Here is a 27,366-nt window from a genome sequence, read left to right on the forward strand (position 1 = left end):
ACATACAAGTCCTACGTAGACTCCTCCTCTAGGCTTAGAGACCATGGCCCTAGCTGGGCAATCAATCCCTCTCCCCAGAGACCTTCCTCGAAGCTGGAATATTTTCAGGTCCTATTTATCCATGAGCTCTATGAATGGTAGCTAATTCCTGCACTTATACCTCCATGATAACTTGGGTTCTTGTTTTACGCTTCCAGCTATTTGGTTAGTAATGTAATTTCATGTTAACTATTTTTTTAAATTAAATTCCCTTTGTTCAAATAACTAGTGCGATGTCTGTCTCCTGACTGGTTCCTCACTGATAGTTCCCACCCCTGTCCTCCTTCTATTCTCATTTTATTTACCTCAAGGCATGATTAGATCATTTCGAGCCGACTTACAATGTTGTGCCAAAGCTTTACTGTATGTACTCTATTACATTTCGCATTTCTAGAATTTCCATTTGGTTCTTTTTCAAAAACCTGTTAGGGTTATTCTTTAGAGTTGCAGGTTTCCTGCATGTATTTTCCCACATGTATTTTTTTTTTTTTTACTTAATAAAAAAAAAAGTTTATATTTTTCAAAGACATAGTTATTTCATGGTCAGCCCCATCCTCAAAGACTCACATGAAAATATAACATTTAAAATAGAAAAAGAGGAGTAAGTCAAATGACAGGAAGAAAAGTCGATTTACAGCATTTGATTTACTTCTGGACTCTCTTTCTGGCTTTTGAACGGGTTTTTGTGGCCTCTTCTGTCTGTGTATCGGAGCATTCCATATCTTCGACACTGGATTTGGTGCTCTCCTCAATTCCTTTCTTGCGCTTCGTTATTGACTTTGTTCTCAAGCCTCCATTCTCCATGAGGCTGAGGTCCAGCTTGCCATCATCCTTGCTTCCTATAGCTCTCAGTCCTTGCAGGAGAGTGTCTCGCAAGTTCTGATAAAGAGGTTTCTCGGCATAGTCCAGTAATTTCACTGTTTCCATGTATTTAGCAATCTCATCTGGCTTGTTTCTCTCGGGAAAACATCTGTCCATCAAATCTGCAATATTTTCTCTGTATCTAATTTTGGAATCTCTAACATAGTTAGGATCTTTCAAATTATCCTCCCAAGGAAGATGGCCACTAAGCCACTGGATCATGCAATAACCAAGGATTTCCAAATCACCACGTCTTGACGGGGCGACACCCTTGTGTGCATCGATGCTGGTGAATTCAATAGTGCCATCGTGACATCTTTTGGGGTCTTCTTTGTATTCTTTATGAATTCCTTCTGGGCAATACCGGTAAGCAAGGCCATAATCTACCAAGTACACCTGGTCAGGATTCTTGTAGCTCAAAAGAAGATTTGAGGCCTTGATATCTCCATGTACATACTCGTGCTCGTGAATATATTCCAGAATATCCAGAATTCTCAAGCTTAGCTGCAAGACAGTTTTCCGAGAAAACCTTCTGGCATTTGCTTCATATATTTTCTGAAGGTCACTCCCAAAGCGATCCATTATCATAAACCTGTAACTCTTTCCGTTTTTATCATGTAGGCCAGACCCCCAATACTTAGGAACACCCAGGTACTTCAGTTTATGGGTACGAATCCACTTCTGAATTTGCTCTGGTTTGGCAGCTCGCTGGTAGAACTTCAGTTCAGTAAAGAGAGGTCCGTTGTCACTGGGCTCCACTTTTACAACACAAGGTGCATCGCTGCTCACCGATTTTGAAGAATTCATATCAGCGAGATAGATACAACCGAAGCCGCCCTGGCCAACGGGAGCGCCCAGCTTCCACTCCTTCTTCGCCATGTCCGTGATCACCTCCCCAGGGGCAAAGTTTTCCGCAAGTCGTCTCTTTCCAGGGCCCTGTCTTCCAGCTTGAGCGGCTTTTACGCGAGGCATTTTCACCCGAGCCGGAGATGCGTCACCTTCTGCACTGTACAAACTTCCCGCCGCTTTCGCCGACTTGCCCCCACATGTATTTTTAAGCTGTTGCTTAACTCTCTTAAATATAGGAATTTAGAAGTTGTTTGTAATAATCTCATTTTCTCAACCTTTGTGAGTCTGTATCTGCTTCTTGGTCTTCCTAGTTGCTTCTTGTGGTGGCTTATTTCCCTGAGTGGTCATGTGGCTGGCTGGCTATCTACTTGTCTATCTATCTATCTATTTTTACCATGAGTTGCTAATTTCCCTTGGAATTTTATTTGTAGGATGGTCTGCAAGAACAACTGCAGAATAGATACTCTAGGCAGAAGAGAAAATGCATAAGTATCACCAAATTGCCCTCCTCACACCGCTATGCCACAGCATTATCCAAGTTTTTGACCTGCTAATAGGTACACAATGCATATACAAAAAGTATACAGAATATATAAATTTGTAAATATATGTATGCAGGTCACTGACCAGTGGTCAATACTAGAATCCTTCTCAAATCAGAATGTTCATTTCCTTTACAAGTACAGACACACAGCGAGGTCTGGACTTATTAAGAATCCTATCATTTTCCTTAACCACAATTTTCTTGAAATTCTTTCTTCTAGAATGTAAATTTTTAGTTTTGACCCCTCAAAAGGCCCCTCTTTGTGTGTGGGGGGAATGGTAATTTAGGAAGTGATAAGAATTAATACGAAAGGATTTACATGTTTGGTGTGAAGTGTACTTGGGAGTCACAGGCATAACTGCCAAAATGGAGAGATTTGGGTGGTACTACCCACAGCAGAAGCCAGATCTATTGTTAGATGGTGAGGCTACCCAGATGTTGAAAGGGCACTCTGCGAAAGGTTCTTGGCTAATACTGAAAAAGTGATTTCATTTGAAAAGTGAGCAGCCTTTCTTCTTTAACATATTTTGGGATGATACTAGATTGTGAAGCTACTGTGCAAATAATTGCACAATCACTGTGTTATTCACGGTGGACTATTAATTTCTTAAATTTACCAGTGAGCAAAGGGAAGCATACAGGGTATCGATTACACTGTGGGAACGCTTACACAGAATGCCAAAGGCTTTCCCTTCCCTGACAAACCTCTTTTATGCAGCTGAGCCATCTGCATGCAAAACACATCTTCAAATGGTGCCTCAGAAAACAACTGACCGCTGGGCAAAGCAGGTGTGGGCTCTCGTTCCGGAACTGCTCCCACTATTGTGCGACCACAGCCAATCCAGGTGACCCTTCGTGGCCCCTCGTTAGTCATCTGCTGCTAGATGTGATCTTTGCAGGCTCTCCGGCCTGATGTTCTGATATAGCACACTCTATACAAATTGCATGAGCCAGGAAAGATGCTCCCTACAAGAATGAGGGCTGAGCCTTGTGCAGACACTTATCTGCGCACATACTTCCCGCACTCCTTTCACTGTTTTGGCACATCTGTGCCTGACTGAAAAAGAATGTCCCTCTTGTTTGTCCCTCAAACTGCCCAGAGTTTGAGGTAGAACTTCCCCCACTGCCCGCTACCCCCAACACATGCAAGCCTCTAGACAAGGGCAGTCCGGGAACTTGATTTACCTCTTCTGAAAACCCTATTCCCCAGGAAACTTGCTGAGGACAGCCCACGCCTAGTCCCCGTCCGCGCACACTTGCCCTGAGCACAGCGGCCAGAGACTCGGTCCATCTTCCCGCGTACACCGGACCCAAGTATCCGCGGGGAGCAGTCCCCGACGCGTTCGTACACCTGCCCCATTCACTGGCTAGGGATCTGGCCCGGAACCCCCCTTCCCTTCCCTTGCACACCTGCCCGGAGCACAGGCTGGGGTTTAGCCCGGGACCCTGCCACCTTCCCGCGCACGCCTGCCCGGGGTACGCCCCAGGGCAGCGCAGACTGATTCTAGCTCCCGGGTGCCGGAAGTGCGGCTACGCGCGGGACTACTTTTCGCGGACCCTCAGGCGGAGGGGCGGAGGGATCCCGCGCAGGGTTGGTGCGGCGAGAGAGAACGCGTGCGGGACGGGGCCCGGAGCAGTGCGCCTGCGCGGCCGGCGCCGCCACCACCGCTGCTGCCGCCGCCCGTCTGCCCGCGTGAGGGGAGCTGCCGCCACGGCCACCACAGCCTCTGTCTCCGCTGCCGCCTCGGCCCCGCACCCACCATGGCGCAGATCCTCCCCATCCGTTTCCAGGAGCACTTCCAGGTGAGATCAGGGCTCCGGCACCGAGACCCGGCCGGCTACAGGGCGGGTCGCGCGCTTCGTCCTGTCAGCCGCGCCCCCCGCCGCCCCGCCTCCCGGGAGACCGGGCGGGAGCCGCTGACTGGCCGGCCGGCGGGACCTCCGGCCCCTGGCACTGGACCCCGACTCCAGTGGACGCGGCGGGGCGCACATACCCGGGCCCAACTGGGTGGGCGGGCTGGTGTCTGGGCGCGCCGGTCGGTGTAGTGGGAGGGCGCGGTGGCCCGCACGTGCCGCCCCGCCAGGTGGGCTGATCGCTGAAACCCGTTATCCAGTAGCGACGGTAATCCTTCTCGGACGGCTCAGATCTCGGTGGCATGCTAAGAGCGCCGGGTGACGGAAACTGAAGATGTCAGTGCTTTTGGGAGCTGGAACCAGACTGACGAGCGGTGCGCTCGGATTCCACTCGCAAGCTTTACAACTCTGAAATCTGAATCTGAGCCTCATTTCCCTTTTGCGTCTCTCTATTCTTACATCTGAGTTTGTGTCTGTTGACTTCCGAAGTCACTGGAGTGGTTTCGTGGGAGGAAGGATCGTCAAATCCTTTGACCAAAAGAGCGAGAGGGATCATGGTGTGTTTTAATAAGACCCTTTCAATGCAGTAACACCCACTCCCCAAAGTTTAGCTTTTTAATGAGGTCCCAGTTTGTTCTATCTCCAGCTCTCCTAATAGAGTTGTGCTTCAGGGAAATGAAGATTGGCTGTTTGTGTTTGACTGGGGGTTGTGTCCTGGCACGATGTACAGTGCTTCACTCACATCACACGCGTGTGTCACACCTGTGAAGGGTGATAACGATTCTCATTTTACAAGTGAGGAGGTGGCGTAGGTATATAGTTGCCATTGGCTCTGTGCTTTATATTAAAGCATCACAGTTCTGGGGCGCCTGGGTGCCCAGGTCCGTTAAACCTTTGACTCTCAGGTCTGGATCTCACAGTTTTGAGTTGGAGCGCCCCCCACCCCCCGAGGTCCCACGCTGGGTATGGAGCCTCTTTTAAGAAAAAATCATCACAATCCCCTAAGATCCATATGATTTTCCCCGTTTTCTGGGTGAGGAAACCGGGGCACAGAGACATTAAATAAGTTGTCCAGTCATTCAGCAAGTAGGAGCCGGAATCAGACTCAGGTCATTGTTACTACACTGCAGGATTGCAAGGAATGTTGTAGATTGGAATATCTTTTTTTTCCCCACAGCACAGAGCACTTCTAACTCTATATCCAGATGGGAGAGGCCCTGGGAGTGTAGTGACGGGTCAGATCCTCTTATTATGCAGATTGAAACTCGATCCCTGGAGTATTCTTCTGTGGTCCCTTAGTGATAGAGCTGTGGTTGGTGGAGGTAGCAGTCTCCTGAACACCCATCTCTTGACAGTAATGTGAAATAGGAAAATACTACTGCTGCTGCTAATTAGAACAACACAATAATGTGATCCATTTTATTGAGCCCTTTTTCTTGCTAATCACTATGCTATATATTTTATAAATCTCATTTAATTTAGTCTTTATCGTTACTGAGACACAGAGTTATAAATAACTAAGGCACAGAGAGAGTGAGCAATAAAGGTAAAATTACACAACTGGTAAGTGACAGCTTGGGTTCTAACTCTGATCACTAACTCCAAAGCCTGTGCTTTAGCCACTAAATATGTTTTCAGAAGGCAAGGAAGCAGTAAGACATTTTAAATTCCTATGAAAGTTCATAATGTCTTGAAAAAATATATTCTATTACCTGGAAAATACTTATGACTTGTTGACATATAGGCCATGTAAATGTGGTTTGTGGTCTCCAGCATTAACCAGCTGTTGAGAGTTCTCTGTACTCATTTTTCTAGTCTGTACACTCTCCCTTAGCTGCAGACATTTCAAAATTTCTGCTTGTTTCTTAAATCCCTAATCCTGCCACTCCCCGTTGTTGGCAACAGATGATTGGAGAAACAGAAGCCATAAACTGGGATATTTCTCACCTTCATGCCTGCAGCCTTACAAACTTGTCTGCAGTTGCCCTTTTCTGCCTTCCTGTTATCTCAAAAGTGGTTTTTTTTTTCCCTCCTTGTGTGTGTTCCGGATCCCACCTCCTTCCCTCTTTTAACAAGGCCTTCTCTTTCCCGTGTTTTCATCCATTCCCTCTTGGTGTCTTCTTCCATGTTTGTGTTTAACCATGCTCATATCTCTTCTGTCTTTACACAAACTTCTCCCTCTCCCCATCCCCTTGAAGCTCTTATCTTACAGCTAGACATCATGAAAGAATTACCTTATCCCTCCATCACTTCTCTTATATTCCTTAGTAACCTGCAGTCTGGTTTTTGCCCCCACTGTTCCTGTGCATCTGTTCTTGCCAAGGTCACAAGTTGTAAGTTGTCATATAGATTTTTTTGTAAAGACCAGTTAGTATATAGGTTAGGCCTTTGAGAGGCATGTATTGTCTCTTGAAACATAGTCTCCCACTCCCTCTTTTTAAAATTTTGTAAAAAGTATAAAACTCACTTTTAGTTGGGCTATACAGAGTCTGTAATTTGCTGGCCCCTGCTCCAAAAAAAAAAAAAAAAAAGAAAGAAAGAAAGAAAAAGAATTCAAACTCCAAAACATCTTCTATAGTTGACACCGTACTTTACTGCCTCCTCATGACCCTTTCTCTGTTGCTTTTGGTCATACCACAGTTTCCCAGGGTTTCTCCTATCTCTCTGCTCACATCCCAGTTTCCTTTGTGGGCTCCTCTTGGGAATAAGCCTGGGGTCTGTCTTGAGCTCTTCTGTCTTTTCATTTTGTATGCTCTACTGGGTGATTTGTATGTATTCCCATATGCTCAGTGTTCCCAGGCAGGCTGCATATTTTTCCTGAGCCTCATAGGTATATGTAGGGGAGACAATAGTAGGCCCTGGTTAAGAGCACAGACTGAGTACAAATGGAAGCGTTTGACTCTGGGCTCGGGCACTTACTGGCCAAGTGAATTTGGACAATTTTTGTAACGTTTTTGTGTGTCCATCTCTATATCTATAATACAGAGATAAAGGGTATAGTTTTTACTTCATAGAGCTATTGTGACATTTTGAGTTAATAAATGTGATAAATGTAAGATGTGGGACAGTGTCTAGTACATAACAAAATGCTCTATTCTTGTCAGTCGTTACTGCCACTATGACAGCTGGCCCCTGCAGAAGGCCATTGGATGATCCATACGTTCTTCAAACAACACATCATGTTCCAAAATAGGGCTCTTCTTTCTCTCCAAATGTGTATCTTCTCCAGTTTCCAGCCAAGAACCTAGGAGACAGCCATGACTTCTCCCTAACCTGCTGGTTCTTTCTCCTATGTATTTTGGGCATTATTCTGCTACTCTTAGCTTGGACATGACCCTGAAATATGACCCTGGACTATGATGACATTGCTCACCTAAATGGCTGCACTAACTTTGTCTCTGGTCATCTACCTCTAGTCTTGCCTTCCCTTCTCTAGCACACAGGCAAAGAGATTTTCTCAAAGGCTTAAAGTTCATCAGTGAATGCTTCCCTTTTGCTTCCAGGATGAAAATGCCAGACTCCTCAATGCCTTATAAAGCCCTGCCTAATCCAGCACCTGCTCAGCTTTCTTGCTTTTCACCGTCTGGTCCTTCAGGACCTTCTCTGGAGCCCAACACTCTTACCTGTGGGCTTATTGCCTCTTTCCAGAACATTCTCCCCCCTCCCCTTTTTTTAAAATTTCACTTTTATTTATTTGAGAGCAAGAATGAGAGGAAGAGTGCACAGAAGCAGGGGGTAGGGGCAAAGGGAGAAGCAGACTTCCCTCCAAGCAGGGAGCCCGATGTGGGACCTGATCCCAGGACCCTGGGCTCATGACCTGAGCTGAAGGCAGATGCTTAACTGACTGAGCCACCCAGGTGCCCTCTTCTCCTCATTCTTATTACCCAGCCAAGGCCTACTTAGCCTTCTGCTTAAGTGACAGGAAGCTATCCCTGATATGTCAGAATTAGGAGCCTTCCTGTGTGCCCCCAGAGTTTTGGGGCTTCTCTCATGATGGCCCTAACCATATGGTGTATAGGTGGTCACCTCCCCTACTGGACTGCAATCTCAGGATCTCCTATCTGCAGTTGTATTACCACTGCCTAGTACATAACAGGCCCTGATATCTTTGAAGGAATGAAACCAGTTCCATATTGAAATGTTTGTATAATCAATGACTGACTAGTTGTAATGTAGATTGTCTATTAACAGTTTATAGGCTTTTCTAGGCCCTCCATATAGCTCACCTGTGACCATTTTACTGTAAGTCTACTTTATTAAGAATACTCCTACTTATCTCACATTTTGTTTCTGCCACACAACCCTTGCCTGTTTTGTCTACCATATCACTTTATATTTTGTGAATCTAGTTATCTTTTTTCTGTTTTTAATTTTGGTTGGTTTCCAATTTTAGTATATGTGCTGCCGAAGCGAGCACTTTGGTTGGTTTCATATGAAAAATCTTGGGCCAGATTTTTCCCAGAGGTTAAAACAATCATTTTATAATGGTCACTGGGAAAATAGAAATCAGCATATGGGGAAGTGGCGCCTGTGTGGCTCAGTTGGTTGGGCCTCCAACTCTTGATTTTGGGTGGGTTCATGATCTGGGGTCATGGGATTGAGCCCCAGGGTTGGAGGGGGTACTTCGTGCACAGCAGGAGGTTCTGCTTGGGATCCTCCTTCTCCCCCTTCCTCTGCCCCTCCCTGAGATAAATAAATCTTTTAAAAAAAAATTAGTGTATAGGAACTTTTATTCTACAATCAACTTTTCAGGAATGTACCCAGAGCAGAAGCTGTACTTCTATATCTAATGCGTTATAATAAAGCATTCTTCCACTTCAGCTTGAGATTGTAGCAATTTATTTAATTTTACTTATCCTACCATCCTCCTGTTGAGTGGTGGACTAGTTCTGCAGAAATATTTTTCTTCGGTGTACTGTTTGAACTTTTTTATATTCAGATATCTAAGTTTGAAGGTTGTTGCTTTTTAAGCTGAGAATGGAAAAAAGCTAAAGGGCTAAAAACCAGTGACACCTTGATTCAGAAGAGGAATAGTTTGTAAGAGTTTTGAAATGTGACACAGCTCAGTACACAGAGAACATATAAATGCATTTCCTCAAGGTTTTGATATGTAGCATATCTCTGAGGTGATGTTTTTAACAGATACAGAGTCTGCCAAGAGGATCTGTATAAATTATAGGAGTGAGGGGGTCAGTAGTCGAGCCCTGCATCCGGCTCCCTGCTCCGTGGGGAGTCTGCTTCTCCCTCTTCCATTCCCCCTGCTTGTGTTCCCTCTCTTGCTGTGTCTCTCTTTGTCAAATGAATGAATAAAATCTTAAAAAAAGAAAAGAAAAGAAAAGAAAACAGTCATGGGCACCTGTGTCTGCTGGAGAGGCCCCAGGGAATCACTCTGAAAAGAGATGCTGTACTCGTGGCACCTGGGTGGCTCAGAGGGTTAAAGCCTCTGCCTTCGGCTCAGGTCATGATCCTGGGGTCCTGGGATCGAGCCCCGCATTGGGCTCTCTGCTCAGCCTGCCCCCACCCCGCCTGCCTCTCTGCCTACTTGTGATCTCTGTCAAATAAATAAATAAAATCTTTAAAAAAAAAAAAAGCTGTACTCACAGCCTAGTACATGTTTGGTTTATGTTACCATTACATTGCCATTGTATTTTGTGAAATGGTTTTTGGTATACTAAGACAAACAACGCTAGTCTCCTTCTGCCCTGAAATTGTTGTGCACCCATGTAAAATGTTTTTAAGGTCTTGTGTAAACTGTTACATTTTACTCTGGGTGGACTTGTTTTGGAAGTAGATAGTGGGCCAGCCATTTACCTTCTGCTTTTCTTATTTATGAAGTGAAGAAAGTAACAACCCAGTCACCCAGGGTGTGTGGAAGGGTCAGCCTTTTCGAGAGAATCCCAACAGTGACATGGTAATTGAGCAAATATTAAGTTAATTTGGACAGGTCCTCCTTAGAAGAATCAGTTATCACCATAGAACATATTTAAATGTTCAAAATCCCCAAACTACACAAGTACTTTTTGAATTTATTGGGTTAAAATAGTTACCATGTGCTAGGAGGATCTTAGTCAAGGTCCCTTTCCACCAGGTTCTTGAGCAAAGTCTGTAGCTAGGGCAAAGTGTGTGTGGAACAAGTTTTGAAGTCATATATATACATGGGAAGAATAACCCCAGATAGAACATATAAATGAAAATTAAACTTTTCTGGATGCCTAGGTGGCTCAGTCAGTTAAGCGTCTTCCTTCAGCTCAGTTCATGATCCCAGGGTCCTGGGATGGAGTCCCACATCAGGCTCCTTGTTCAGTGGGGAACCTGCTTCTCCCTCTGCCTACCGCTCCACCTGCTTATGCACTTGTTCTCTCTCTTTCTCTCTGATAAATATATAAAATCTGTTAAAAAAAGAAAAGAAAATTAAACCTTTCTGTTCAAAAACTAGGTCTCTTTTCCCAGATGAAACTACTATTAAGAAAACCATTATATCTTTCAAAAAATGATTAAAAGAATTTTGTTATAAAATTCCCCTCCTTTTGCTTTTGTAACTTAACAGAGTTTGAAGATCTTTCTTTGAAGATTACATATAGATTGCAGCATGTATTCGACAGTGTTGCTTACTAATATCCTTCTGGGGCAGTGGTTGTTGACACCAGTCACCCCATCCTATAAATATTTCTTTGCTTTCCCTTGCTGTTTCCCCGAATCTATTCCTTTCAGTCTGTTCTATATTTTCTTCTTTTGCATCTCTTGGCTGAGGCCTGCTGGTGGCCTCCATGCCAGGGGGAGATTACGATCTCTTTCGGCTGGCTAAAGAAGGATGCCGCAGAGCTGGGTTGGCAAAGTTCAATGACAAAATTAGAATCCAAGCAGATCTTGACAGGCTGGAATCCAACTAGTTGACATTTAACAGGTATAAATATAGGGTCTTATGCATTGGTTTTAAAATACAGAAAACGTACGTTGATGTAATTTGAGAGAAGTTCTGTAAAGCATAATAAAAATGTAATTTTTAAAGTACCCTGAACTAACCTAGTCCTAGAATTTTAGGTTAGTTCTAGAAAAGACCTTCATAGGTCCTCATTTACAGAGCTCCCTCTTTAAGCTAGGAAAAAACTTGCTGATAAGTTTAACATATAAAATCTATATTTTTAAGTTACCTTAAAGATTTTTTAAAAAATTTATTTGACAGAGATCACAAGTAGGCAGAGAGACAGGTAGAAAGTGAGAGGGGGAAGGAGGCTCCCCACTAAGGAGAGAGCCTGATGTGGGGCTCAATCCCAAAACCCTGGGATCATGACCTCAGCTGAAGGCAGAGGCTTTAACCCACTGAGCCACCCAGGCACCCCATGTTACTTTAAATTATTTTCTTAACTGCCTAAAACTTGTAACTTCTTTACTAATTAATTATTGAACATCCATGTGCTGGACACAGTGAAAAGGCAGTGAATGAGTCTGAGGAGACATATACAGAGGGAGAAAGGACTAGCATCTTCAAAGACAAGAGGCATGAAAACCTGGGATGTTCAGTGCAACTGGAATGTTTTGGCTCTTTGATATGGGCAATTGGTGTTTTCACCAACGTCCCTGTATAAACACAGCTGCAACCCTCCCCATTCAGACTACTGTCCCTAAACCCCTTAAATATAGAAACCACAGGACTGTTGGATGAGTAATTTCTTTTTATGTTTTCCCCAGTGTCAGATTTGAATTTGGATTCATTTAATTGCAGGTCTTGAGAACAGAAAAGGATTATTAGATAGTGTCTTGTGTACTTTTGCGTAACTCGTATATGGACTGTTTTAAATGTGTATCTAGGTTACCTTTCAGAGTAATTATTGTAGGAATCAGGAGTCCTTAGTTACAGCTTCTAACTAATAAGAAAAAATCACTTTGAGTACACCACTTCTTTGGAATTCTGTTTCTGCATATGGAGTAAAGCTTAGCGGTATTTGATATTTTATTTCTTTACTTTTTATTTTTTTGAATTTATATTCTTAAAAAATTTATTTATTTATTTATTTATTTACTTGACAGAGAGAAATCACAAGTAGATGGAGAGGCAGGCAGAGAGAGAGAGAGAGGGAAGCAGGCTCCCTGCTGAGCAGAGAGCCCGATGCGGGACTCGATCCCAGGACCCTGAGATCATGACCTGAGCCGAAGGCAGCGGCTTAACCCACTGAGCCACCCAGGCGCCCTGTTTCTTTACTTTTTAATTTATGATTTATTTATATATATACAGAGAGAGAGAGGCATGCATGCACAGTGGGGAGAGCAAGAGGGAGAATCCAAAACAGAACCCTTCCCTTGTTGAGCGTGGAGCCCACCGCAGGGCTTGATCCCACGACCTGAGATCATGACCTGAGGTGAAATCAGGAGTTGGAGGCTCAACTGACTGATCAGCCAGGCGCCCCGGTATTTGATATTTTGGATGTAAAAGTTATTTTGGTGGGATTGTCCTGTGTTTGGCTGGACTCAGTCACTAATATTTAAGAACGTACTGTGCTCAGGAGATTGGGTATAGGTATTTCTTGATATTTGGAGTTGAAATCAGAATGTTGCCATATTAATTCAAAATGATCCCCAAACTAAGAATAAAGTGAAAATTTAGAAAATCTGGGCCCACTTAAGTATATGGCTCTGATATGTAAAGATTTGACAGTGTTGGGTGTTGGGTGTTTGAATGTTAGGGTGCTCTCTAAATTTACTATATGCTTATATAGTATAATGTTTACAATAATTCATAATAAAAAATAAAGGAGACCGTGTAGGTCTCTTGGGAACTTACTTCACCCTGTTTACTTCCTTCCTCCCCACTCCCCACCTCTGCTCCCAATGGAACATTTCATTGCCCTCTTATCAGCAACTTCATATAGTTTAACCTAATAGTAATGGTTAGTCTCCACAGTCTGTGGGCTCTGAATAGTGTGACTATATCTTATGTATCTTACTGTTTTCAGAGTCTAGTTAGTGGCTAGTAGGTAGTATGTTTTCAGTACTTATTTATGGAATGAATGTGTGAAAATTACTTGCTATGAAAAAGTCTCAACTTTCATTCACTACATTTACTGCATTAAGCTGCTACTTCAGATGTGTGAAAATAAAATGTGAATTTCAAACAACTCAGTATTGTGGTTCAGAGCATGAGCTTTATTCACAACTGTCCCCATCATTAATCAGCATTGTGATTCTGGGAAGATGTCTTAATCTAAAAACTGTGTGTTGCATTAGTGTAAATTGTGTGTGGCATAACTTGCCTCCTGAGTTAGCAGAAAGGTCAGATGAGGTGACCTGTTGTCCTCCAGCCTGTTCTGCTCAGCAGCTGGAATACTCGGTATGTCTAGACTCTGTATCACAAGAAACAAGTAAGATAGAGTCCCTGCTTTTGAGGAGTTAGTGGGGGAAAAATATGATAGGATTAAGAATTATACTAGCAGTATGAACAGCCTCATTTGTGCTTCTTCCAAAGGCTGGTAGTTATTTTTAACAAGTTGTCCCTAATCTTTGTTGTTAGCATAAACTTTATACAAATTCACACAGGGTAACAGTTACTAAAGGGTTAAGTCAGGAGCAGTAGGGTTTGAGTTGAGCAGAACAATGTTTAGAAACAAAGATACTTGTAGGTAAATGGGGGCAAGAGAATTTTATAGAAATAAGTATGGTTCTTCATAGGGGTGATAGAAATTTCCTGAGTCTGTGTTTTCCCCAGGGTTTTTCATTGAAGCTTATCTCATTAATAGGTTTTTATTTAAACCAGGCACTATCTATGAAGTGGTCTTTGGAGAAAGGTGCCTGATTTAAGTTGTACATGAGTTCAAGCAATCTGTCTACCTCCAAAATGTACTAGACCTTTTGACCTTTGGCCTTCTCCACCCCCTCCCAGCTGGTATCTTCCTGTCTCTGGCTCTGATGGCATCCTTCCCTCTTCCTGGTTTTATTCTTAATCTTGTGTGTTCTCATCAGCCTGTGGGATTGTAGGCTCCTTGAGAGTTGATTCATGGCCTGCTGTTGATGCATTGCCCGTACTTACTAAAAGTATAGAAAAACAAGTCAGTGTTTGCCTTGAATAATCACTTGATGTTAAGTTTTTTCTAAATTCTTACTTAACTTTTCCTCTTCCTTCTGTTAAACTTCCCTAAATAATGGGCTAGATTTAATCTGTTTCAGAGAGGAAAGACTTACTTTTAAATCAAATGTTTCTTTTCTCTTTAGCTCCAAAACCTGGGAATTAATCCAGCCAACATTGGATTCAGTACACTGACCATGGAATCTGATAAGTTTATATGTGTCCGAGAGAAGGTTGGTGAACAGGCTCAGGTAGTGATTATTGACATGAACGATCCAATGGCGCCAATCAGGCGGCCCATCTCTGCTGAAAGTGCCATCATGAATCCAGCCTCTAAGGTGATAGCTCTGAAAGGTAAGCTTGATGGGATTTTCAGAAAGGAATTTTGCCTCACTTGACCTGCTCTGTTACCTTAAATAGCAGACAACTGTCAATAAACTCACAGGAAAATGTCATCAATAATATTAAACTTAATTCCAAAAGTTTTAGCCAAAGCTATGTTTTACATACCTCATTTAATGAGAGGTTCCTGAGCACCTGAGTTTTTTGTGACATCATGCGTATAGCCAAATACAGGAGGGAGCGAATGCCCAGGGCCTCATCCTTATGACTGTTAAATCTGGAAGGGCCAACACCACACTGCACATGTTCACCAGGAGGACCGTGTGGTGCCCTGGACCTCATGATGGGCTGCTTTACACTGGTGCTCCAAACATCCTAGAGTATGAGCCAAGGTACTACTTCTCTTGTGAAACTCATCGATAACAGTATAGCTGTTGTTTAATAGAATTTTGCTTCCTTGAACTCAGGGAATATTGGGTACTTGAAACCTTGTAGTTATTTGAGAATATAGAATCTTTTCATATTGCTGTGATTTGGGAAATTGAAAGGGTTATGTATATACTGGACTTGTTAATATTTTATGCAAGGTGTATTATCACTTACCTTGAAAAGTGAAAGTTCTTTCTGGAGCTAAAATTAGTAAATGATGAATATTAGCTTTGCCTGTGCTCCTATTTTGTTACAGAAATAGGGTCTACTTTGTCCTTTCACTAGGTAAATGGACATCTGGAAGTTATGAACTTTATATTTTTTTTAAAAAGCTGATTTTTAAAAAAATTTTAAATGATCTTTTCTTCTATCAACTCTTTTTCTTGTCAGAATATTTTGGGGGCGCCTGGGTGGTTTAGTGGGTTAAGCCTCTGCCTTTGGCTTGGGTCATGATCTCAGGGTCCTGGGATGGAGCCCCACATTGGCTCTCTGCTCAGCAGGGAGCCTGCTTCCCCCTCCCCGTCTGCCTGCCTCTCTGCCTACTTGTGATCTCTCTCTCTCTCTCTCTCTCTGTGTCAAATAAATAAATATTTTAAAAAATATTTTTTTGAACATGTAGTGTAAATGGTATAAACTAATTTTAGTTGAAAAAATGGCCAACCTTTATGGATTCTTCATGATTCTTTTGGCTTTTCTGTATTTTCTAGTTTGCAATATTTTTGAGAGATCTTATCTATCATGTTGTTTGGTGTTTGGTATATTCTCTGTGGGTCTCAGAGATGGCCAGCATTTTAGTCTTCCTGGTCCTCTGATACAGTTCTCTTTACCGGTGTGCACCGTGCATCTCCTGGAGGCGGTTTTTGAAGTGTGGTAGGGGAATGGAGAGAACTCACGATTTAATACTGTCAGTCCCCTCCCACCAAAGGCCACTGGCAACACATCTGAAGTTGAACAAGTTGGGTTTATTACTTGTTTCAGAAAGGGCAAAACCACACCATGGGGAGCTTGGACGTATCACACTATTATTAGAAGGTGTTAGAAGAACCTTTTGTAGGATTTGGGATTTCATTGGGTGATTTGGGGATGGTCTAAGGAAACACGAGTTTGCTGTAGATTGGGTGCTGTTAGAAAGTGGGACTAATTTTATACTTAGGTTATCTCAATGAATCTTAGCTATAAGGAAGGGCATAGAGTGAAGATAAAGTTGGCATTGGTTAAAGAAGTAGTAGCCATGAGAGGGGCTGTTTGGTATTTTGTGCGTTGCACATTTACCTTGTTTTTGTCTGAACTTAGTAAAATTCTGAAGTGACATTTACCTTGTTTTTGTCTGTAGTTAGTAAAATTGTTTTGTCTCACTTTATCATGGTCTTAGAGGGACTTGTCTGAAGTTGGTGTTCTCTGAGATGGTTTATGGCCACTAGGAGAGCAACATGGCCTGGATGTGAGGACCAGGGGCTGCTCCTATTTTTTTTCCATTCTCGGTGTTCATATGAATTTTTTTCAGCTATAGTAATTGAGTGCTGTTTTCTTTTGTATGAGGAAGTGTGAGCTGTGGAACCAAATTGAAAAAATTTTAAGTATCCTATTTTTACTGCAATCTTGTGGCCATTAGGATGATCTTGTATAAATTGTGAGCAAGGGTAGCACTGTGTTTCAAAGACCCTAGACCAAAATGAAGAAAACTGTTTTTTTTTTAAGGTATTTGTACAGTCGCTGAATTACTGAGATAATTTAATTATACTTTTATTGTTTCATATGACTTAGCTGCTGCATAGGTCCCAGTGTGAAAGCATGAAAGTGAAGTCAAGGGTACTGGTCTTGAATCTCACAGACCTCATTTTGACTGGTGATGTCTTGTGATTGGAAAGGGACTCGTGATGAGAAGGACCTCTTTTTAAAAAAGGTCTGCCTTCACAGTTTGTCCTTTTATTTGGCTGAGAGCTCCTGAGATGCTCAGCCCATATCACTGCCCATCCTTCTGGAGAAACTTAGAGCAGATTCACTCACCCCAGTCTCTCTTCAAACTGTCTCTACTGGTGCTTTTGTGGTGAACATTTTAAAACCAGAGATACAATTTTACCTTTGACTAAAGATCAGGAAGCAGTAGGGGGTGGGGGTTAGAATTCATCAGCAGTTGCTCATCATCCTAATGGAACATTAGTACTCTAAGTGAGGGATCAGTAAACTGTTCGGTTTTGTACAGTCCCAAATAAGAATGGTTTTTATATTTTTATTTATTTATTTTTAGAAGATTTTATATATTTATTTGCTAGAGAGGGACAGACAGTGAGAGAGGGAACACAAGCAGGGGGTGTGGGAGAGGGAGAAGGAGACTCTCTGCTGAGAGCCTGATGTGGGGCTTGGTCCCAGGACCTCGGGATCATGACCCAAGCCAAAAGCAGATGCTTAATGACTGAGCCAGCCAGGCGCCCCAGTTTTTATATTTTTAAAGAGTTGTAAAAACAGTTACAAGTCAAAGATCCTATATATCCCTAAATAGAAAAAGTTGACTGACTACTTGCATTACTGGTCCAAGTATATTTTTTACTTTTATTATGAATCGTAGCACTTTGAGTAGTCATATGTGTTTCTTTTGCAAACTCTACCTTTCCCCCTTAATTTTTAGTGGTAGGTTGCATAAAGGCTTATAATAATAGTGCCAGCCTAGCAATTAGCTCTTGGCCCGGGTAGGGAGGGGAGAGGTGGTGAGATGGAGCCCCCTTGTGGTAGCACATTCTTTACCCTGGCAACTGGAATCTGACCGCAGATTGATTCCCAAAGGAGATTTGGTAGGGTTTTCTTGTTTTGTTTTATTCTTTGTGATGCTAAATATTTGGCACATCATGTAAAACAAGTTCTTTTTAACCAGTCAAGGAGAGCTTGACAAGTTTTCGAACTAGAGGAAATTTCCTCTGTGATCCCAGGCTATTTGAAACTAAAAGTTACTCCCATCCTACAGTTGAACTTCTAGTCTAGTCTTTTTTCTTTCTTAACCATTTTATTCAGGTATAATTTAAATGCCATAAAATCCACTTACTCTAAGCGTAGAGTTCAATGTTTTTAGTAAATTTATTGAGCTATGGAACCGCCACCATGCTCTGGTTTTAGAACATTTCTACTACCCCCAAAAGTTCCTTTATTCCTCTTTGCAGTCATTTTCCACTTCCTCAGCCCTAGGCAGCTACTGATCTGTTTTCTGGCTTTATAGATTTGCCATTTCTGGACATTTCAAATAAATCATACAACATACAGTCTTTTATACCTGGCTTCCTTCAGTTAGCATAGTATGTTTGAGGTTCGTCCACACTGTAGCTTAAATCAGTAGTTAGTTTTTTATGTGTGAGTAAGATTCCTGTACTCCACTATTCAATGGATATATCACATTTTGTTTCTCAGTTTACCAGGTACCATTTGGATTGGTACCAGTTTTTGGCCATTAAGGATATTGCTGCTGTGCATACTTGCCTTCAAGTCTTTATGTGGATGTATATTTCCATTTTTCTTGGGTAAATGCCTAGGAGTGGAATTGTTGGATCATATGATAATTTTTTTTAGCTTTTTTAAGATACCACCAAACTATTTTCCAGAATGACTACCATTTTACATTCTTGCCAACAAGGTATGAGCATTCTAGTTTTTTTAAACATATATGCAAACTTGATACTGATATTATCTTTTTTTATTATAGCAGTTCCATTTGTATATCTTTTTTACTTTACTTTTTTAGCCACTCATGTATCTTGTTAGAGAAATGTCTGTTTAAATCTTTTGTCCATTTCTTAGCTGGCTTATTTGTCTTATTGAATGTTGAGGGTTCTTTATATATTCTGGATATAAATTACTTACCAACTATGTGATCTACATATTTTCTCCCAATTTGTATCTTATTTTTTTATTTTCCTAGTGTATCTTTTAAAGAAAAAAGTTTAAATTTGATAAACTGCAGTTTACCAGGTTTTTTTCTTTAATGGATCTTGATTTTGGAGTCCTACCTGTGAGTGTTTAGCCTAACCCAAGATCATGATTTTCTGTTTTTTCTTCTAATGGTTTTTTAGTTTTAATTCTTGCATTTAGGTCCATAGTGTGTTTTGAGTTAATTTTTGTGTATGGTGTGTGGTAAGCTGCTGCTGCTACTGCTGCTTCTTCTTCTTCTTCCTCATCTCCTTCCTCTTTGACTTCTTCTTCCTTGTCACCTCTGTCACCGCCTCCTTCCTTTTCCCCTCCTCCTCCCTTCTTTTTTGGTGGAATAAGGGCATTCAGTTGTCCCACCCAGAACCATTTGTTGAAAACACTGTTCTTCCCCAATGAATTATCTAGGCATCTTTGATAGAAGTCAATTGACCCTGAATAGAAAGATCTATTTCTGGGCTCTCATTTCTATTTCATTGATCCATATGCCCAGCCTTGTGCCATTACTTGATGACCGTGGCTTTATGGTAAGTTTGAAACCAGATAGTATTGGTAATTCAACTTCGTATTTTTCAAAATAGTTTTTTTTTTTTTTTTAAGATTTTATTTATTGGGGCGCCTGGGTGGCTCAGTGGGTTAGGCCGCTGCCTTCAGCTCAGGTCATGATCTCAGGGTCCTGGGATCGAGTCCCGCATCGGGCTCTCTGCTCGGCAGGGAGCCTGCTTCCCTCTCTTTCTCTGCCTGCCTCTCCATCTACTTGTGATTTCTCTCTGTCAAATAAATAAATAATAAAATCTTTTTTAAAAAAAGATTTTATTTATTTATTTTAAAAGATTTTATTTATTCGTTTGACAGAGAGAGATCACAAGTAGGCAGAGAGGCAGGCAGAGAGAGAGGGGGAAGAAAGCTCCCTGCTGAGCAGAGAGCCCAAAGTGGGGCTCGATCCCAGGACCCTGAGACCATGACCTGAGCTGAAGGCAGAATTTTTAACCCACTGAGCCACCCAGGTGCCCTTTTATTTATTTATTTTTAAGATTTTATTTATTTGTCAGAGAGAGTACAAGCAGGGGAAGCAGTAGACAGAGGGAGAAGCAGGCTCCTCACTGAGTAAGGAGACCAGTGCAGGACTCAATCCCAGGGTGCTGGGATCATGACCTGACCTAAAGGCAGGCACTTAACTGAGCCTCCCAAGCATCCCATTTTCTTGATTGTTGTGAAAAGCCAACTTTTTGTTTTATTGATTTTCTTTTATTATTTTTCTGTTTTCTTTCCTTGATTTTTGTTCTACTCTTAATTTTTATTTTTTGTTGCATTGGGTTTAGTTTGTTCTTTTTGTAGTTTATTAAGGTGGAAACTTACTTTATTGATTTGAGATACTCTTTTCTGATCTTGACGTTTAAGATTATGTATTTTTCTTTACCTACTCCCTTAGCTGAAACCCCAAAATTTATATGTTGTGCTTTTTATTTCATTCATTCCAACATATTTTCTAATTTTCTTTGTAATTTATTCTTTGACCCATGAGTTATTTAGAAGTGTGTTGTTGTGTTGTTGTGTTGTTGATGGGGCGCCCAGGTGGCTCAGTGGGTTAAAGCCTCTGCTTTGGGCTCAGGTCATGATCTCAGGGTCTTGGGATCAAGCCCTGCATTGGGTTCTCTGCTCAGCGGGGATCCTGATTTCCCCTCTCTCTCTGCCTGCCTCTCTGCCTGCTTGTGATCTCTCTCTCTCTCTCTGTCAAATAAATAAATAAATAAAATCTTACAAAAAAAAAGAGTTGTGGGATGCCTGGGTGACTCAGTGGGTTAAAGCCTCTACCTTTGGCTCAGGTCATGATCTCAGGGTCCTGGGATCGAGCCCCACATCGGGCTCTCTGCTCAGCAGGGAGCCTGCTTCCTTCTCTCTCTCTGCCTGCCTCTCTGCCTACTTGTGATCTCTGTCTGTCAAATAAGTAAATAAAATCTTTTTTTAAAAAAAGGGTTGTGGCCAAATATAATGAAGTTTATTATCTTAACTATTTTTTAGTGTATAGTTCAGTGGTATTAAATATATTCATATTGTTGTACACCCATTAAGATCAGAACTATTTTACTTCTGCAAAACTGAAACACTGTACTCATTAAACAGTAACTGCTCATTCCTTTCTCTTCCAGTCCCTAGAACCACCATTCTACTTTCTGTCTCTATGATTTTGGCTGGTCTACCTACCTAATATATGTAGAATCATACAGTATTTGGTTTTTTATGATTGGATTATTTCACTTAGCATGATGTATTTCTTTGTTGCTTGCAATCTTCTTTGATTCAAAGTTTATTTTGTCTGAAATTAACCATCCCTGCTCTCTTTTGATTACAATTTACATGGAATATCTTTTTTCATCCTTTCATTTTGACCTCTTTGTGTCTTTGGATCTAAAGTGAGTCTTCGTAGACAGCATATAGTTGAATCATGTTTTTATATCTGTTCTGCCAGTCTGTATCTTTTGATCCATTTACAGTTAATGTATTAATGATGAGGAAGGACTTCTATCATTTCACTATTTGTTTTTCATATACTTTATGCTTTTTTGTCCTTCATTTCCTGTATTACTATCTTTGCTTATGTTTAGTTGATTTTTTTTCAGTGAAAACATTTAAATTTCTTCTTGTTTCTTTTGTGTACATTCTATAGCTGTTTTTTGTTTGTTTGTTTATTTATTTATTTGCTTTGGGGACTGCGTTTAACATCCTGAAGTTGTAACAGTTTAATTTGAAATTTTGCCAGTTTAACATCAATAACATACAAAAAGTCTGTACTTTTACATCTCCATTCCCACCTCTTTTATTGTTACTGTCACAGAATTACATCTTTATACATAATTTGTCCAAAAGCATACATTAATTCTTTCTAATGCATTCATTTCTTGAGTTATATAGAAAACAAAAAGTGTAGTTACAAACCAGTTATAATACTCAGTGATTTTTGTAATGTTTTAGTCTATTAAATCATGTTGAAAACAAAAAGTAGAGTTATAAGCCAAAGTTACAAAAGTACAAGCTTTTATAATCACCCATGTATTTACCTTTATTGGGATCTTTATTTATTCATATGGCTTTAAATTACTATATAATGTCCTTTCATTTCAGTCTGCAGGACTTCCTTTAGTGCTGTGGTAACAAACTGCCTTAACTTCTCTCTATCTTAGAATGTCTTGATTTCTCCCTCGTATTTGAAAGACAGATTTGCTGGATATAGGATTCTTGGTTGGCAGGGACTTTGTTTTCCTTTTAGTGATATTACAGTTCTTTTAAAAATTTTATTTCCAAATTGTTTGCTGCTGGCATCTGGGAATTCAATTGATATTTTTGTATATTGACCTCATACCCTGCAGTATTGTTAATAGTCGCCTATTAGTTCTGATAATGGCTTTGTAGATTTGTAAATTCCTTAGGATTTTCTTTGTAAAAGTTGTTTGTGAATAAAGGCAGTTTTATTTCCTCCTTCATCTTTATGCCTTTCACTTTTCTCGTGTTATTACAGTAGCTAGGATATCCAATACAGTGCCAGGTAGAAGTGGTCAGAGAAATAATCCTTGTGTTGGTCCTGATTTGGGAGGAAGCAGTATTTCATGTTAGCTCTGAGTTTTGCATAGATACAAAGATCAGAACTTAGCTTTTTATCAGAGGTGGAAACAACAGGAGTCTCTTGCCAGAGGATGGATGCTAAAGTCTTTTTCTAGAACCTAGCTGTCCCATTGGATGCTAGCCATGTGAAGCTATTTCAATTTAAATTAATTAAACTTAAATGAAAGTAAAAGTTCAGTTTCCTTAAATGTGTCTTAGCAGACACATTTCAAGTACCTAATAGCCATGTGTAGCTAGGGTCTTCCATACTAGAAGTGCAAGTGCAAAACATTTCCAATGTTGTAGAAAATTCTGTTTGACATCACTAGTCTAAAATTTAAGACAAAATGACCCTGTTTTCTGGAGAAGTTGTTTAATTTGAAGGGATGATGGTATTCTTTCCTGAAAGTTGGAGGCACCAGACAAAGAAAGAATGTCTTGTTTTTGCTAACTTACCCAGGAAACTATTTTAAAACTAGAAGATACCAATTTAAAATTGATTCTCTTGATAGTTGCTTCAAAAGAACTAATTTCTAATTGTTATTCATACACTTTTATATTCTTCTGAGGAAGAAGGCTTTTCTCAATATTAAGACATCAAAGTGTGGTTAATTGCACTCAGGCAGCTCTTTTCCCTTCTTAATCAAATTACCTATAAGTAGTACAACTTAAAATAATATTAAAAGGATTCAGATTAAGAGTGTAAGAATTTGTCTTTTAGATTTTTAATTTATCTTTCTCTAATCTTCATCACATCAAATACTAGCTGGGAAGACACTTCAAATCTTTAATATTGAGATGAAGAGTAAAATGAAGTCTCATACAATGGCAGAAGAGGTGATATTCTGGAAATGGGTCTCTGTAAACACTGTTGCCCTGGTGACTGAGACCACAGTCTACCACTGGAGCATGGAAGGTGACTCTCAACCCATGAAGATGTTTGATAGACATGCCAGTCTGGCAGGGTGCCAGATGATCCACTACCGGACTGATGAGTACCAGAAGTGGCTGCTCCTCATTGGCATCTCAGCTCAGGTAAGGTTTTGGCTGCCTTCAAGAAGGTCTGATGCAATGTAGAGGTGTAATACTGAAGTTGGTACAGGTGTGAGGCAGAAGAAATAGGCCCAGGCCTAAAAGAAATAGAGGTAACAAGAAATGCAAACTTTGGATAACATAAGAATTTTAGATTAACTTTGGCCCATTGTCTACACTGCATTTCATCAGATTACTGATATTCATCCTGAAAACTATTTCTGACACAGTTTTGAGAAGTGAACTGCTGAGGAATTTTGTAGAGTGACTTGGAACCTATAGGTTTATGGGAGGTAGTTTTAGGGCTCTATTTTAAGGGCTTTAATGGAATATTACTAATTCATACACTTTTTAAAAATTTATTGAAGAGAAAGCAAGTGAGCACAGGAGGGAGAGGCAGCGGGAGGAGAGGGAGAAAAAGTCTTAAGCAGACTCCTCGCTGAGAAGAGAGCCTGATGTGGGGCTTGATCTCACAACCTTGAGATCATGACCTGAGCCAAAACCAAGAGTTAGACACTTAATACTGACTGTACCACCCAGGGGTTCCTACTAATTCATAAACTTTTATGATGAAAGGGGTAACTTTCTGCTGTGCTTCCTTTTTTCGTTCTTGGTGGCTAATCTAGTCACCAGATACTTGACTACAGGATGTATGACTTTAGATCTTTATTAGCTAATGCTGGCCATTAAATCATCTTCCATAGCCTAGTGGGAAAAGTATAAATGTGGGATTCTAGCACCTAGAAAACTGTCAGACATTTGAAGAGAGTGCTGTGTGAGAATACCTTAAGTCAGAGAGGCCCCATGACAGAGGGGGCCTCTAAGCTGTGTTTTGCCACCTTTAAGAGTGCACTTGGAAAGGAAGCTGTGTGAATGGCTCTTTCTGGGAGTCTGGGGTCATCACTTTGTCTAATACCTATCAGATGCTTAAGAGGCAGCTAGAGGGGCAAGGGTAAGAGATGGGTAGAGACAAGACTGAGGTGCATGCTGCTGGCAGTTGGAATTCTGCAGCAGATTTTAAAGTGAGAGTGATATGATTTATTTTCCTTCTCCGCAGCATAATGGGGTCAGAATAATGCTATCAGTGATGTTAAAGAGGGCCCACCATGAAGACTGGAGGCTGGGAAGCTAGTTGACAGGCAGATACAGGAAGAAAGCCTTATAATGTGTTCTGAAGTAAAGATATATATGAGAAAGGTGAAGAGAGAGCGAAGATGGAACAGATACTTCTCTCCACTTTGGGAGTCTCCTCTACTCTGTAACTCCCAGGAGAAGTGAGCCATGAGTGATTTAGATGGAAGCACTGGCATTGGAGATGAACAGGAGAGGCAAGGCTTGAGATTTTATATCTCAACACTCAAAGTGGGGCTCAAACTCATGACCCTAAGATCAAGAGTCACATGCTCAGGGTGCCTGGGTGGCTCAGTTGTTTGGTGTCTGCCTTCAGCTCAGACCATGATGCCAGGGTCCTGGGATTGAGTCCCACATCGGGCTCCCTGCTTGGCGGGAAACCTGCTTATCCCTCTCCCACTCCCCCTGCTTGTGTTCCTTCTCTCTTGTTGTGTCTTCCTCTGTCAAATAAATAAATAAAATCTTAAAAAAAAAAAAGGGTCATATGCTATACCGACTCAGCCAGCCAAGTGCCACGAGGCAAGGCTTGAGATTTTAGAGGTGAAGTGGCTAGAACTTGGTGATGCATGGGATGCCTCTCAGGGAGAGGAGAGTTCGAAGATGGCCTAACATTTGTCTCAGAATTCTGAGGCATAGATGAGGTCAGAGTTGAAGTACCTCTGCTCTAACCCTTCATCTCTGTATTACACTGATGAGTTTGTCTCCTCAGGTGACCTGGTAGTTATTTGGTGTAACTTAAGGGAACTTACTTAATCACAGAGCCTTTTAGTGATAGGCCCATGGCTTCCTTTCAGCCCCAGTTACTTCTTATTGTCAGGTTAAGCTGGAATGAGAATATATTTGTAGGAAACCGCATATCATATCTGGAATAATGGGCATTCCCATTGCTCCTGCACATGATAATAACATTATAATGATTCACCCATGACATCTTGTTTGAGTCTGATTGCCCAGGCTTCCATAAAAGGAATAATTTTACACCTAGGACATTTTCTGTGATGTAGCATTTGTTATCTGGAATAATTTCCTCTTGCGGAGTTACTAACCCTAGATAGATGCTGTGTATGGAGTTTTTCTGATGTGGAAACTCAACCTTTGGTTTTCTATTGAAAGGAATTAGATGTTGCTGGCTCTTACGATAGGCAGAGATTGCACACAGTTCTGGTGTTGCTAATGGAAATGACGTCAGGGAAGTGTTTGTGATGTGAGGGGTGAGGAGTGTAACTTACATGGAGCCTGCAGATGCTGGGATGAATGAATCATGAGAGAGTCACAAACAGGTAAAACCTGTATGACATATGCTGTCTTGGTGAATTTTCAAGGTGGTATGGGCACAAAAAGAAAATATTGATTCACTCTACCTTTGTGAAGCCAGGAGGGGAGCTGGAAGATCCCTCTTCCCTAGCCCTTCATGCTATTCAAGAATCAATGAGAAAGCTGTGCTTTTTGAGCCTTTATGTTGCTTTCAGAAAGAAGGCCCTCAATATATAGGACCCTCAACCAAGGAACAAAATTAGTCACAGTTTAGCGTTTATCACTCTTCCCAAATACTTGCCCAAAATACTTTTTGTTTTTGAATTTCCTCTTTATTTCATGAAGCTCAGTCTTTGTACTGAATCTGGTCTGGAAATAAATTTGTTCCTCCAGAAATGATGAGGTCTGAGGGGTTGGAATGAAGCTTTAAGCTGATACTTACAAAACTAGATCATAGTTAATTCATTCCACTTTTTAACTGCCTCTGATACTTTCTCAAAAGCCCTTTGCTCCAGTTTGACCTGAGTACTTCAAGTATTTTATTCTTCTTAGCCAGAGGTCAGCATATTTTTTCTATAAAGGCTTAGATAGTGAATGTTTTTTGCTTTGTGGGCCAAAAATATTTGGTCTCTGTCACAACTACTCAGCTGTGAAGTTTTAATACAGGCAGACTTAGACAGTATGTAAATGAATAGCCATGGCTTCATGCCAGTACAACTTTATTTACTGGAACAGTTGGGACAAACCATATTGAAATAAAAAGGATTAGTAGAGACTACAAGAATATTGTATACCAGTAAATTAAATAACTTAGATGAAAGGACTAGTTCCCGGGAAGACATAGATTACTGAAAATGACTCAAGAAGAAGTAGAAATTCTGAATAGGCCTATACAATAAATTAAGACACTCAATTAGTAATGGAAAAACTACCCACAAAGAAAAACTCTGACCCAGATGGTTTCACTGGTTAATTCTACCAAATATTCAAAGAAAAATTAGTACTAATCCTTCACAAACTTTTCCAAAACATAGAAGAGGAGGGAGTACCTCTCAGTTCATTCTATGAGGCCCATTAGTACCCAGATACCAAAAACAAAGACATCACAAGAAAATTGTAGGCCACTCTCTCCTCTGATTGTAGATGCAGAAATCTTCAACAATATACTAGTGAACTGTATCCAGCAACATATAAAAAGAATTGTATATCATGACCAAGTGGGAATTATCTGGGAGTACCAGGTAGGTTAATATTCAAAAATCAATTCAAATAATGAACAATATTAATAGAATAAAAGACAAAAACCTTTTGGTCATCTCAGCAGATGCAGAAAAAGCACATGATAAAACCAACACATTTCATGATAAAAATGCTCAACAAACTAGGAATAGAAAGGAACTTTCTTAACCTGATAAAGGGCTTCAGAGAAAAACAACTAGCATTGTACTTAATAGTGAAAGACTGA

The 27,366-nt window shown here is 41.0% G+C and overlaps 2 protein-coding genes across 3 annotated transcripts in view; one reads left to right on the top strand and one right to left on the bottom strand.

The window, feature by feature from the left end:
- Positions 1-510: 510 nt before the first annotated feature.
- LOC122901999 (serine/threonine-protein kinase VRK1-like) lies at positions 511-1,919 on the bottom strand. Its single transcript, XM_044241045.1, has one exon. The coding sequence runs from the start codon at positions 1,870-1,872 to the stop codon at positions 685-687; it is 1,188 nt and encodes a 395-aa protein (XP_044096980.1). The 5' UTR covers positions 1,873-1,919; the 3' UTR covers positions 511-684.
- A 2,037-nt stretch (positions 1,920-3,956) lies between these two features.
- Positions 3,957-27,366, top strand: part of CLTCL1 (clathrin heavy chain like 1) — a 97,188-nt gene continuing 73,778 nt past the window's right edge. For both annotated transcript variants that reach the window (XM_044243729.1, XM_044243730.1), the window contains exons 1-3: positions 3,957-4,096; positions 14,351-14,558; positions 23,251-23,519. In XM_044243729.1, coding sequence (XP_044099664.1) covers positions 4,055-4,096; positions 14,351-14,558; positions 23,251-23,519 — 519 coding nt within the window. In that variant the 5' untranslated portion in view covers positions 3,957-4,054. The remainder of the gene's footprint in view (positions 4,097-14,350; positions 14,559-23,250; positions 23,520-27,366) is intronic.

The sequence above is a fragment of the Neovison vison genome, chromosome 3, assembly GCF_020171115.1.
Source record: "Neovison vison isolate M4711 chromosome 3, ASM_NN_V1, whole genome shotgun sequence".
Lineage (NCBI taxonomy): Eukaryota > Metazoa > Chordata > Mammalia > Carnivora > Mustelidae > Neogale > Neogale vison.